Raw genomic sequence first — 14291 nt, 5'->3', positions numbered from 1 at the left:
TGAGTTCCACTCCTTGTGTTCTAACTCTGACAGCCTACTTTCTATTTGTGCAACTCTGAGCAACCTGTGGTTCCTTTCTGCAAAATGAGTGTGATGATGATGGTAGCAACAACAGTTTGGATCTCACAGGACCATTGGAGGAGGAAGAGAAATGAGCATCATTGAGTCGAGATGTAGGAAAGGCTGGAGAGAATCTCCCATTCCCCATTGCCCCCCTACCTACAAATGTAGGGCTAGGGTGCTTGTAACCAGCCTTTGAAAGGGCAAGTACCATCAGGAGACTCTGTGGCCCCAAGGCCCCTTTGTGGGACACCTATAAAAACACAAACATGGTGGCTGAGTGAAGACGGTCCTGCTGAACTGGCTGCTGGTTCTACATTTGGCTCTGGATACAGTGAATTGCTGCTGATAGCAGGCACCTTCAGCTCCCTGGCTGCACTTGGTGGGAATCCTTTCTGTGCAAACATGTACTTGACTCTGGAGACTGCCAAGAACTTTCTGCTTTGTGTTTAGTTGTTGCCTGCCCTTTAGTTATACAATCTTCCTCAGAATTTTCTATGTGTATATCCTTGCCCTACAGCCTTGCAGATGGGTGCTGTGACTCAGCTACTCAGCTAATGCCTGAGCCTGGCTGGGTAGTCATACATGACAGCACTTTCAAATAGAAGTAAATGGGAGGGAAGTTGGGGCTGGGGTATATGCAGCCTAGCCTAGCACAGAGCAGGTGACCAGGCAGGGACATTTAAATTTTTTGTTTGTTTGCTTTCAGTCACCTTGTTTTACACTCTTTGTTCTCAGTGTCTTTCATGATTCACTCTAAATGGGGAAGTATACTTGTGTTTGGTTTCTGTACCCTATGTAAGCCAGTATAATATCTAGATGCAAATATCTAGGGTTGAATCTGTCAATCTCTAGCTATATTATAATGTTGTTCTTGGGCTTGGAAAAAGGTTTGTATACTTAATGCAGCTTTAAGCTTCTAACTTTTACGTTACTGTGAGATATACTTCACTGGAACCTACTTAAGTCTCCTCGAAGTTAAAAATGCCTAGCTTTTAATTACCAGAGCAAGCAATGATGGTTAAAGGGAAACATGCTTTTGTATCTTTAAGAACATCCACTTCCCTTTTCATGAAGTAACGACTAACAAGAGAGATCTTTGTAAGGCTCAATAAAGAGAGCAAGATGTATTTTATATCTGAACCATCAGCACAATTTCCGTGAGAGGCAGGAAATATGTATTCTCTGCAGGTGTAACTCTGTTCTACTGGCTAAATCCCTTGGTACTCACCCAGTACATGGATCATGCAGATTTCCTTTAAGACGGAATTCAAAAACATTTCCCCCTCCCTAAACAATGGCTCATGTGAAAGTATGCTGTTTTATGTTTCCTGGACTAACTGAAAAATAGTTAAGTGATTTTAAACATTTTAATCTTTTGATTGAGTCACTGACAAAGTATGTGATGGAGGAATGTCAGTGCATTTAACCCTGTGATTCATGGAAAGAATCCAATGGGTTAGCACAGGGTAGATTGAGTTGAGAATCAACTGTTTATCCAGATGATGGGGCAGCTTGTTGGATATAATGAAAGGCAGAAAAGGCCTGACCCTAGAGAGTGGGCAGGAGGGAGGCAGGGAACACCTGGAATATGAAAACATATCATCTGTTGTGCAATGGAGTAGAAAGATGTCTAGTGTATCTCAGGCATAAGAAATAATAACAGATGATTGCCAATGCATTTTTATGCTTTCTTCCAAATTGAGGCACTTGTTCCAAATGGGGAACACTATTAATAATTGCTCAAGGTTAAAAAAAAATCCTGGTTGCTCAAGACTTAGCAGTGTTATTTGGGATAGGGCAACATGGAACTTATGGTTGCCCCACTCCAATTATCCTGGGTCTTTGGGATTCCAGTTGGCTGTAAGCTCAAATGACCTCAAAAGATGGAAAACCATTGAGCAAGGTTAACATGAGAGCACTCCATGCCATTTCAAAATTCTCTGACAAGCTTTAAGATGTCTAGACCCTCAAATAATATACTGTCAGGGAAAATGTCAAAAACAAAACAAAACAAAAAAACAAACAATCTCTACCACGTGACTTGTTTGCTCTCATGGAGAGTATGTGTCTTTAAGACAACTTGGGCAGAATCAATCAAGTTGAAGAATGATCATGTGATGCTCTGAAAATGTCAGTGCCCAGGCCTTCCATCTGTATGTTCCAGATCAATTCCTGGGTGAGCCCAGGAATCTATATTTTTAAGAATTCCTCTAGTTACTCTGTGCCTTAACTAAATCTGTGAAACCTCTTGGGTTTGGAAAGAAACTATCCATTTTTTGGAGACTTCAGATTTCAGATGTTCAATAGAAAAAATGGAAAGCCAATATGTGAAGAGAGGAGATTAAATATTAACTACAGTATTTTCTGTGATTCAATCACAATTTTACAGAATTCAAAAGGACATTCTTGAAAAGTATTTAGTCTTTCCACTTCACCAGGACATCTCTGAATTCCTCTACATTAGGCCACTTTGTAAGAGAGGGGAGCTCTTTTACTAAATTATTTTCAAAGACATATATATATCTTTCAAAAACAATTTATCCTTGCAAAGATATTTCAATGACATCATAGAAGCTTTATATATATGCATATACCATCTTATATAGAGTGTGTATCATATAACAAACAATTCCAGAGAGTGCATATGTATATATATATATATATATATATATATATATATATATATATATATATATATATATATATATATGCATATCCATATAAGTTCTCCAGAGCAGAAGAAGGGGTGCATGCATTCTGGCATAAACTATGCTTTAGGCATCCATTCTCCCTACTGCAAATTTAGTGTCATAGAAGGATCCAGAGCCTCAGAGCCTCACAGGTCAGTTCACACAGTCCCTTCTCTTTAGCAATCAGCTCTATCTGGGAATACAATCATAGAGAACTGCTGTTTCAAAATAGGGTAAACTAGAAAGAGCTCGAAAGTACCTACTATTGCATACACTTGAGTGGATAGGATGCATAAGCAGATGGCTTTTGAAATTTCTGGACCTTTTATATCCTGTTCCCTACTGCAGTTGTTCATAACTCAACCCTCTAGACAATGTAGCCAGTACTACTGCTAATGGAAAAATATCCCACATCATGGACCCTTCATAATTCAAAGATATATACTACACTTTGTCATAATAAGAAATATAGATCTTTATTCAGTAAAAGTCAGAGTTTAGACGAACAATTCCTCCCAGTATTTTGACCTTAGTAAGGAGATAGATAAGAACAAAAGCAACTTTTAAAGAAGCATTTAAAATATAGTATGTAATATACATAATACATATGTTATAGATTTTGCATTAATATATAAGTATAAAATATTATATATAGTATTTGTATAATTTTTTACTTAAACTTATTCATATACTTAGGAATAAATAACATCTCTCATTTTAGTATCTTGCTTTGATCAATAATATGTAAAAATTTGCAATCAAGGATGCCAACTTTATAAACTGGACATCCTGAATGCTAGGTATGATTTCAGATGTGGTAGAATATTTATTACAATTTTAAGAAGCACCTTAAACAAGCAAACAAGTAAAATGTCTATCAACTCCAACAGAAAGGTTGCCACAACAGTATTGGAAGTGTGCTTTGATTCTATGTATATTAAAGTGGCTTTATTTTATAGGTAATCCTTATCTGACATTAATCCCAAATTTTCTCGACTTTTTCTCATATAAAAGGATCACAGAGGCATGAGAAAACTTCACTGATAATGTTCTGCTCTCTCCACACATGCCTTTGCTCCATGATTAACGAAAACTGAGTTCATATATATATAATTATGTTCAGGAGAGAAAGTTGCAAACAGATATTTTTACTTTTGAGCAAAGACCTGTTCCCAGATGTTCTGATTTGTCTCAGTGCTAATCCCAAGATCACTTAACTCATTTCTTCCCCATGACAATAATCCACGACAAATCATGTAATTTTGTCTTTTCTTCTTTACTGGCACATTTCAATGTATCTGTCTCAAGCACCTTTTGAAACCATGGAAAACATTTTAAACTTCATTAACCCCTACTTTTTCATTAATGTCCAAAACAGGGAACTAGAAACTAGGCTGCTAACCATTATGTTCCCATAAATTATGTTGTTTTGTTCTCTGATGATTCTATCTCTAGTGTATGTACCATTCATTTCATATCACATCTGGATCATGGAGTAATTAAGTGCATTATATGTTGAAAATATTTCAAATCAAAGATGCATTTAATAGACCTAACCTACTGAACACCATAGTTTAGCCACATGGTATACTGTAGTATTGGTAGTTGTTCGTCTTAGGATTGTGTGGTCAATTGGGAACTATGGCTTACTGCCACTGCCCAGCATCACAAGAGACCATTGTGCTACATACCATTGCTAGAGTAGGAAAAGGTCAAGATTCAAATTATTGAAGAATAGTTCCTACTGAATTTGCTTCATTTTTGTAGCCTCGAAAATTGAATAATCAGGTTGAACCACAGTGAGTTGTGGACTACTTGCATTTCAGCCCTTTCCTGCTTACCCAGCATAGCTATATCACAGCTGTACTTTCACCTTAGTCTTTTCCAAAATTCCAGTGTCTCATATCAATTCCATCTTCAATTATGCCACAGCATCCCACCGCTGGCTTAGGAGCCTACAATCTTAAATTGAGTATAAGATCCTGGACTCTGCTGCTTGGTTATATTCTCTCATTCCATTTTATTGTGCTCTACTCTGCCACATGAAGCCCTAGATTCTAATCAAAGTGAGATATTAAAATGTATATGGCACAACTGCACCTAAGACTAAGGGGTTGTGATAGAAGAAGGGGAGGAAAGATGAGAAGAGTCAGAGGAACACATAGTTTGCTGTGACACTGTCTCCTAGAAATGTCAGAGTAGCAACACCCATGAAGCCTCACCAACATGGCTGCCTAAACAAGATCTTAGCAAGGATGACATCGTAGACACGTTAAGGGAGAGGAATGCTCACAGGTCTCAACCCTAGACAAAAGCTACAGGCAGCTAAGGAATGCCGAGAGCGAGGGAAACAGTTTCCCAGGTAAAAGTACACCAGTTAATCATCTAATGCCAAACGGGATGACCCCTGAGGACATACACAGACAAAAGACAAATAACACTATATAGACAGAGCAGGCTATACTTTTATATTTAGAAATATATGTGTACATACGTTCTAAGAAAAAGCAGCCATGAATCTGAGAAAAGGCCAAGGGGTACAATGGGAGGGGCTGGAAAGAGGAAAGGGAAGTGGGGAGGGGAATGTAACTATAATCTCAAAAATTAAAAATTATAATCAAACTTTAAATTAAAATAAAAATATGGAAGCATCTAGAGGGACAAAGAAGATAATCAGGAAGGGAGGGGTAAGAAGATGGAGGCTAGGAAGGTATGGAAGAGAATATTCTCAAAATACAATATATAACAGTCTAGTCTCATTCCATGCACCCTCCTGCCCTCCTAAGCTATCGCCTGCAGACTCTGCTCTCCCATCCAGGTCAGATCACATGCTCCTCTTGACCCTCTCCATTAAAGTATTTTTAATGAATCTTCTACCCACCTGCTGCTCTTCCTGCGACATCTTCCTGACAGTATCAGTGACAATCACTTTTTAAAAGCACTTTTCTTCTGCAATATGTGGTACTATTTACTTTGACTTATAGAATATATTTAGTTTATTTTTAAAATGACAATGCAATTTATGATGGAGCCTCATATTACTGTATGCCAGGGGGGGGGAGAGAGAGAGAGAGAGAGAGAGAGAGAGAGAGAGAGAGAGAGAGAGAGAGAGAGAACACAAAGCACCTGTGGGAGAGAGTAAATAAATTGTGCTAATAAAATAAACAATAGAGCTACATGTACCTTGATAGTCAAGGCAAAATTAAAGGACCCATTGTGGTTGTGTGTGTGTTTAAGATTAAGATTTTAATAATATGTACATATCTTTCTTGTCTTATTAACAGTATTAACAGTAATATTTTTATCTGCTGGACTTATTTTTAAGAATCAAATAGTAAAAATCCAGCCTAACACGTTGCAACAATGTAATAAATTACATGGTAATTAATAAGATCATATATTTTAATGCATTTTTAAACTTTCAAATTCAATCATGGGTAATAAGTAAATGAATGAACATTATAAATGTCAGAGGAAGAATGGTAAATCCAAGGTTCAACTACCTGGGTAAAAGAAGTTTAAGAAAACATTCAAATCACAATATTTGGGGGGTAAATGTGTATATGTAGGCAAACCATTATGTGGAGTGGCAAGCCTCTATATGAAAACAGTTATATTGGCCATCAATTCTATATTTAACTTGATATTCTTGTTGCCAGAGGGCTAGGTGATCATGCTCTGTGTTGTTGAAGTGCAAGTGTAGAGCATGCAGGCTTTGGTGCCTTCCCATGCCTCCATACTTGATGCACGGGACTGAGATGATTTGGACAATGACCTATGTTGTTCTTTTTATATTTTAAATCTGGGCCTCATTTCTTGTCTACATAGAGGGTTTGTCTAGTTGTGTATTTCAACTGAATACAAACATATCAGTGAAGAACAGGGGATACTCTAGCCAGACACTGTCCAGCAGAGATTTCTATGATAGAGATTTTCTAGCTAGTTCTGTGGGGGAGGGGTGGAGTCTAATGAGCAGGGGTAGCCTGGGTCTCTTTGCAAAACACTTGTTTTCTGAAGATATCCTCCTGGGCAAGACATCTGCCTAAACACTGCCAAATTCTTTTCTCAAGGTTAGATTTTTCTCATTTGTCTGTCTTTCTGGATTTGCTCCTAGCTCTGTGAACAAGCAGGCAGATATTGCTGTAGCTCTTCTAATTTCTCTAATTTGAGGATCCCCACACTTGTTCTTGATGTGATACTTTGTAAACTGCTATTTCCTCCCAGCCTGTTACGCCGTTTTTCCATCTGTATTGAAGTCTCTTTTCCCAGTGGGGCTTTCTTTCTCCACTTAGTCATGCTATGTGTGGAGACCCACATCCACACTGCGGGCCTTTCTGACTCATCCCAGGAGGCTCACTGGCTCCTGGGAATCCACATTTCAACAACAGGGAGGCTCCATCGAAGGGAGCCAATGTGAAATCCTGAAATCTGCTTTTATAATTGGACTCTCCCTCTTTGACCAGTGCAGCACAAGGAGGGTGAAAAGCAAACTGCTCTTTCCCCTTGAAGGAAGTGTGGGTAATAAACGGATTTTTAGCAATCTTAACTTCCAATTTACGAGGTGCCTTCGTTGCTGGTTTTAAATATTCCACATTGTGGCCAAGAGAAAATGGTCCAATTTTCCTTTCCCTCTACCAGCAAACCAAGAGAGTCAGTTTTGACAGGTACACTTTCCCTGTAGTAGTAGATTAAGCCATTTCTCTTACTGAAATATATTATTCATAAAGGTGAAACTATATTGGAGTTCCTCCCATCCATAGATAGAAGGCTGTGAGTGGAAACTGCATCACTTCATCAATGGCGAATCAGGGGTTGGGCAGGGCAGTGTCTTCCCACTGGAACCCCTGAACCTAGGATTTTCCTTGGCCCTCCAGGACACTCAGAGGGAACCCTCTGCCAAGGACAGCTCAAGTCCAGGATTTCTCAAGCCACTCGGATTCAGACAATAATTCCTTGAGCCAGAATTGTTGAACGGGTCAAAGTTGAATAACAAAATGATAATGAAAGTCAGAGCACTGTGTCAAGTCTACCTTGGCCAGCAAGTCAGGAAAGTAATGTATTTTAAATCTCAGCAAGTACATCTTGAAAACGTAAAGTGGAACACCAAACCTGACTTCTCTTAGCCAGGGCAGGCTGACCTTGGCTCTCACCACAGATGCACACGTTTAACTAAAGGGATCCAGAAATCAGGAGGTGGAAATGATTTCCAGTTTGGTAAATTGGCTTACCCAATCACATGTGTTATGTTTTTATAGTTAAAACACCACACACACACACACACACACACACACACACACACACACACAGAGTACAAAATATGTACATAGTATGTACATATATCTACATATGTTATCATTTGTAAGCATTTCCACTCATTTGGTATTTATAGGCTAATCATTTAGCTTATTCAGCTGAAGGAATATAGTCATTCTGCATTCTGATATTCACCAGTGGCACAAAGTCTCACACAGTTATTTTAGCAAACATGTAAAGGACCTGTAACCGGACTTTTAACCTGCCAATTGGACTATAATCATCTTCCCATTCCGGATAATGTGCATGTGTGTGGTGGGGCACTTGTGGCTGAGGTTCTACGGACACCCCCTCCCCCGAAAAGAAAAACTGCCCAAATTCCTGCTAAACTTGCCAGCAGGAGGAGGCAAACAGATGTGACATTTCTGACACTGACCCGCAGGGGCTCTCACACACACAACCAAGCTCAAAAAACAGTGCCTGTCTGTCAAAGCTTGGGGGAGTTCACTGTGGGACCCAGACAGTAAGGAGCGCTTACCTTGACCACGTCATCGTTGAGATGCTTGGGGTCGCGGTTGACCAGGTCAATCTCCTTGGTGTGCGCGTCGTACACTTGCTTCTCAGTCACCTCGTCTGCCATGGCCTTGTTGTTGGGCTTGTAGATGTTGCCCTGTTCCCGGATGGGAACCGTGTAGAGATGTCCCTGTGAGGGCAACCGGCCAAGCCACGGGAGGGCGGCAACAGTGGTGGGAAGAAAAGTTCAGAAAGAAAAACAGGAGTTGAGAGTCAGCGTGGCTGTGTGTCGGGGAGCCTGGAGCTCCAACTTTTGCTAGCTTCAACCTCGAAGGAAAGGCTTTGCGCACAGAAAACTCCAGCGCTGCAAGCTTTTTAAGAGGACGGAGCAGAGGACACCACACCCCTCGGTACCAGGCAGGGAGCGCCTGCCTCCCGCGCCCGCCGCCAGGGGTCAGGGCGAAGCCCCATGCACCGTCCTGCTCCACGCAGCTCCCAGCTCTGACTCCCCAGCCCAGGCGTTCAGCCTCCTCTGTATTCCTTCTCTCGGCCAGGTCATCCAGATCCCCACAACCTGCTCCCCTGTCCCTCTCTTAATGGTTAACCCTGTCCTACGATCCCTTCCAGCGTTATCAAGAGCCGTCTGGACCAAACTGACAGACTTAATGGTCCCATCTTCTCTGTCCCTCCGCGCTTCTCCCTTGCACCTGCCGCAGCCCCTACCCTTTTTAAAACCCACCTTTGCTCTATGGGTTTCCTTAGGCCGTGGGAGTGAGTAAGTGGCTCACAATCTAACATACTTCTTTAAGCAGAGGCATGTGCCAAGACCCCTCACCCTCACCCTCATGCGCCAGAAGGACATGCCATCTGAAGGATTGCCTGACGCACCCTTACTTAGATCACTCCCAGGCTGTCTACTCCAAGCCGAACCACCGTGGTCCTGTTTGGGAACCGAGGTCTCCACGTTTAGTCCACCTGAGTGCCAAGAAGTAGATGGCAGTGGCGGAGGTACTTGTGAGGAAGGGGGCTCCCCCCACCTCAGAACACCCCCGGGCTTCTCAGGGGCAGAAAGAATTATTGAAGTTCTCGAGAACTTCACTAAGTGCAATACAGGCATGCCGCCGCCCAAGCCAGCCACTTTAGGATCCTGGGGGATGGGGGGGACTGTCCCCAGGATTGCGGGCAAATAAATCTCTTCCCCCACCCCTGAACACACACACACACACACACACACACACACACACACACAGAGTACCAGCCTAAGCTACCCAGTAGGTAGGGGCTGGACCGCAGTGGGGTCCCGGGAACATCGTCAACTGGAAAACTTTCCTAAGTCTGGCAGACTCGCAAAAGAGTACCCGTACCCGGAGGTCCTTCTTTCCCCCGTTGGCTCCATTGGTCCCCTCTCCAAAAGGAAGCCCTAAGACATTCCTAGCTTTTCACCTCCCCACCCAGCCCATTCCTCCGTGGTGCCAGCTCGAGTGCTGTGAAGGTGGAGAGAGGGCTGGGGCTAGGAAAGCAGCCCGAGCATTTGGAGTGGGAGATAGCAAAAGCAGGCACTTTGGAGCCGGCGCGCCCTCACCCAAGCCTACCTCGGAGTCTACGTATTTGCCCCCAGACATGCTGGCGCGTGGCTGGCTGCAGGCTCTGAGGAGGTTTCCCTGGGCTGTGATTTAAGAGAACTGAGGAAGGAAGATCTTGTATTGTATAGAGGGGGAAAGGCACTGGCGGGGGGGCGGTGGCTGGGAGGGAGCCTCTTGGCTGTTCGCCAGGGGTTTGTTCTGCTCTCAGTTGGCTAGGACGTGCTCTGCGCCGGGTCTAGGCACATCCCCAAGGTTCTGGCAGCAGAGGGCGGGGAGCGCCCGCGGGAAGCTGAGAGCCTGTGAGAAAGCCTTCATCAGAGCTAGGCTGTTTGGGCAGATATTTTAGACCCGCGGCAACGTTTTCCCAGCTATAAACCAACAGAGAGGCATCCAGGGGAGAGCGCGTGTTTTCCCAGTGCATCATCTCAGCAGGGGTGGAGGGAGCCCTAAAGTCTGTAGAGATGCCCAGTATGGGCATCCGGCTCTGCAGAAAGAATTCTGCTCTGTCCTGAGCTGCTTCCCCTCCCACGTCCCATTACCTCTTAGGACTGATTTCTCTCCTTGTTGCACAGAGAAAGATACAGAAGCGAAATGGCTGGGAGCCTGAGGGAACACTTTTTTTTTTTTTGAATATATATAAACACAACGAAGGAATCTGTGTGGGTGCCTCTGCAATAAAGAAAATGAAATTCCTACCAACAGGTTATAGGTTATACAGTAAATCATAAGCACTTTGAATGTTTTCAACTGCAGAACATTTTACTTAGGGGCTCAAGATTGTTACTAGAGAGGACTTTTTTTTTCCTTGGCTTGAGATCGAACCCAGGGCTTTGTGTATTTTACCTGGAGATAAACTCTAACATCGAACTACATCCTCTGCCATAGAGGATCCTGGCCCAGGAATATGTGCTTGGCTGTGAGAGAATACGTTTTTTGTTTTTGACAAAGTAGTTTTTTTTTTTTAAGTTAGCAACTAAAATATCAGTTTCAAAAGCTGACCAACCTCCTTTTGTTTTATTGTAAGGAAAAATAAGATAAACTATAGTTGCTTTTTACTAAAGAAAAGAGTAATTAACTAGAGACAGCAACTAAGCAATTTCCTCTCCTGCCCCCACAGGGATGAAAGGGATGTTTTACCTAAGTATTCCTATGCAAATACTTCCCTAGCACACTGGAAGGGAGAGTGAACATTTTAAAAATGGTTTCTAAGAAGCTCAGGAGGAGGATGAAGAGGAAACCAGAGGCCTGAAAATAGATAAAATGGAACCCTGAAAGAACTGATCATCTAGCTGGAAAGAAGAGAAGACCAGTAACCTGGGTCCCTGCTGACAGGGAGGCAATCTGTCCTTTGAATTAATTGTTAATTAATTATTTGATTAATTATAAATTTGTAATCTATTTTATTATAAAAATACATTATTTATGAATAATTTATTTATTTTTATTAGCATGTGATACCCATAGCTAATGAGTGCAGTGTGCTAGTTCCACGCTTGCATATGTCATACTGATCAAATGAGGGTGGTTAGCAGTACATTGTTAAAAATAAAAGGATGAATTTTAACTAGGGATGGCAGGGGGAAAGTCAGTGTGGTAAACATTAGGTAACTTACGCTGGCTGTTCACCATGAGATTAAAGATCTTCCAAAAGGCTAGTTTCCTTAGTTTTATTTCTACTAAATTACTTTTCCAAAATCATTGATCAACTTGTGTGTTCACATACATGGTAAGCCAGGAAAGGCCTTCTGGTTCCATGTATCCTGCCTTAGTTGCCTCTGAAGATCTCTTAGGATACCTCTTGTCTACTACATACATTGTCTTTCGGAGATATTTGCTTCGAGGCAATTAGGGTTCTGCTCTAAGGAAACATGTACAAACTGGTTCCCACCTATTGTTTTAAGCTGCCTCTGAGTAATTCTGACTGTGAAGAAGTCAACAGGAATGGGGAAAGCTTGCCTTGCATTCCAGGCAGAAAGAAGTTCTGGAACCATCCTCAGTGATTGCCTAAAACAGTCCTCAGCAGAGGGAAAGCCACCTCCAGGGGAAAACCCATATTCAAGTCAAATCAACAGTGGCTCTGGAATCAGAAAGACCAGGGGAGTGCTCTGTGCTCTCAATGCCAAGATGCATCCACAATGACCAGAAAAACCATCCACTGTTTAGGCGACCCCCACCCCCAAGACATAGGCACCACAGAGAAGCAGCTCTTATGCTCTTGTAACAGCTGACTCGGAGAAATGACTCCAATCCTATGAGCAGTAAAGATGCAGGGCTCTGCTAACTCAGGAATGAGATTTAAGTGAATAGGTGATGTAAACAATTCTTTCCTTTGATATTCGCACTCGTAACTTGAGGCTTGAGGGAAAGTTAATAACTTTCTCTAAATCATTTCCTGGAGATGAGTAGAGTGCAGTTTATTTATTTGCTATTTTTCTCATGTCAGATGCAACGTTAAAGGCCTGCCTGAATAGAGAGATACTTAACTAAATATGGCTGTGGTCGTCTAATCCCACCCACTATCTTAGAGACAAAGACACTGAAGTCTATACACCCTGAAACTTCTGAAGAAATTTTGTTGGATAATAAACTGTTTCTCAGTTGACAAATAACTGTACTTGTTAAATTCCAGGACCAAGGATCTGCTTGTGGCTAAATAACAATGAGCTTGCCTTTTGTGTTCTCTCTGCCAGGCTCATCTTCCTACGGTGCTTTCTCTTTCCCATTCTCATGACACGGAGCCTTCTCCCTCTTTTCATCTAGTTTAATCTTATTTCTACTCTGTGGTTAGAAACCTGAGGTTTAACCAGCAACATTAATGGTCTTAAGTAAACTCCGGGGCTGGAGCGATGGGTGAGAAGGAAGGAGGGTTATGAGAGCCTGCTGGTCTTGCAGAGGATCTGGGCTGGGTTTGGTAGGCCACACTGAGACCATAACCCTAGTTTTAGGGAATCGTCTGTCCTCTTCTGGCTCCTACAGGCACCGACACTCACATAGTGTTCTTAAATACATGCAGGCAAACACTCCTACAGATAAAAGAAAAATACGTAAGTCTTCAAAAGAAAAAAGAAAATAAAAGCAGATCTTTCCAATTTTTGCAACATTCAGATGCCTCTGTTATCTAGGTGTGTCATTGTCAATCAGCTTAGAAAAGAGATTTGGGAATGGGTTGTAAATGGCTGTGCATTGTGTGTGTGTTTGTGTGTGTGTGTGTGTGTGTTTAAGTATGGCAAAGCCACTTACCACTCATTCCAGATTTGAGCTATCACTCGGAGGCTTTCTTCCCAGCACTGATAATTGGCTGGTAGCCCTCTGGGACAAGGGTACATACATGTCAGGGGATTTACTCATTACATGTGGGTTCATGAACATGTCAACACTTTAGCAATTGCTGTGCCTAGCTGAATAGTCACTAGGTTTTCAACATTTCCACCTCATCTGCTTCCCTTTATTTGCCTTGTCTACCAGAGTCCACGGAGGCCTTCTTCCTGTGTGGCATGGCTTTCACTTGGAAAGTAACAGTATTGCTAATTCCCTTCTTATCCCTGTCTGACTGGGAGTCTAGCTGGAACTTCTTTGTTTGAGTTTTCATCTTCTTCTCCATCATCATCATCATCATCATCATCATCATCATCATCATCATCATCATCATCATCATCATCATCATCAACAAATGACAAACTTCCTATGTATTTGAGAAGGCTGGCCTTGAACTTCTCATCTCCTGACTATACATATCAAATATTAGAATTTATAGGCATGTCATGCCCAGCTTTTCTTTCAGTATTTTAATGATTTTTTTCTATTTATTTATTAAAAAGACTAAGTAAACTGTTTCTTTGTTTTTTCAATCAAGATTCCTGGAGAGTGTTTCTAATTAGCTTTACATTCCTTATTTTTTTTTAAATGGAAGACATAATTGATATACATCCACCAGGGGTACTGTGAACATTCCATAAGATGACACAGTTAAAATATTGGTGCAACTACCTAAATTATGATAGATGCCACTAACCTTCAGGGACAGAGTTTAGCCCACAATTTCAATAGTGGGATGGACACACTTTACTTCACAAAATGTCTTAGTCAATGCTCTATTACTGTGAAGAGACAGACACTATGACCATGGAGACTCTTCCAAAAGAAAGTATTTCATTGGGGCTTGCTTACAGTTTCAAAACTTCAATCCACT

At 41.8% G+C, this 14291-nt stretch overlaps 1 protein-coding gene across 2 annotated transcripts in view; it reads right to left on the bottom strand.

The window, feature by feature from the left end:
• The window catches only part of Cav1 (caveolin 1), a 34908-nt gene extending 24505 nt beyond the window's left edge, over positions 1-10403 (bottom strand). Inside the window, exons 1-2 of one of the 2 annotated variants that reach the window (XM_031381216.1) lie at positions 10112-10403; positions 8545-8709 (exon numbers count right to left, since the gene is read on the bottom strand). In XM_031381216.1, the coding sequence (XP_031237076.1) occupies positions 8545-8709; positions 10112-10141 (195 nt within the window). In that variant the 5' untranslated portion in view covers positions 10142-10403. Of the gene's footprint in view, positions 1-8544; positions 8710-9413; positions 9503-10111 lie in introns of those variants that run through there. The other variant, XM_031381217.1, reaches the window with a different exon arrangement.
• Positions 10404-14291: the final 3888 nt, after the last annotated feature.

This window comes from Mastomys coucha, unplaced genomic scaffold (assembly GCF_008632895.1).
Source record: "Mastomys coucha isolate ucsf_1 unplaced genomic scaffold, UCSF_Mcou_1 pScaffold20, whole genome shotgun sequence".
In the NCBI taxonomy this organism is placed as follows: Eukaryota; Metazoa; Chordata; class Mammalia; order Rodentia; family Muridae; genus Mastomys; species Mastomys coucha.
Note: the sequence above shows the minus strand (reverse complement) of the source record. Positions and strands in the feature narration are given on the sequence as shown.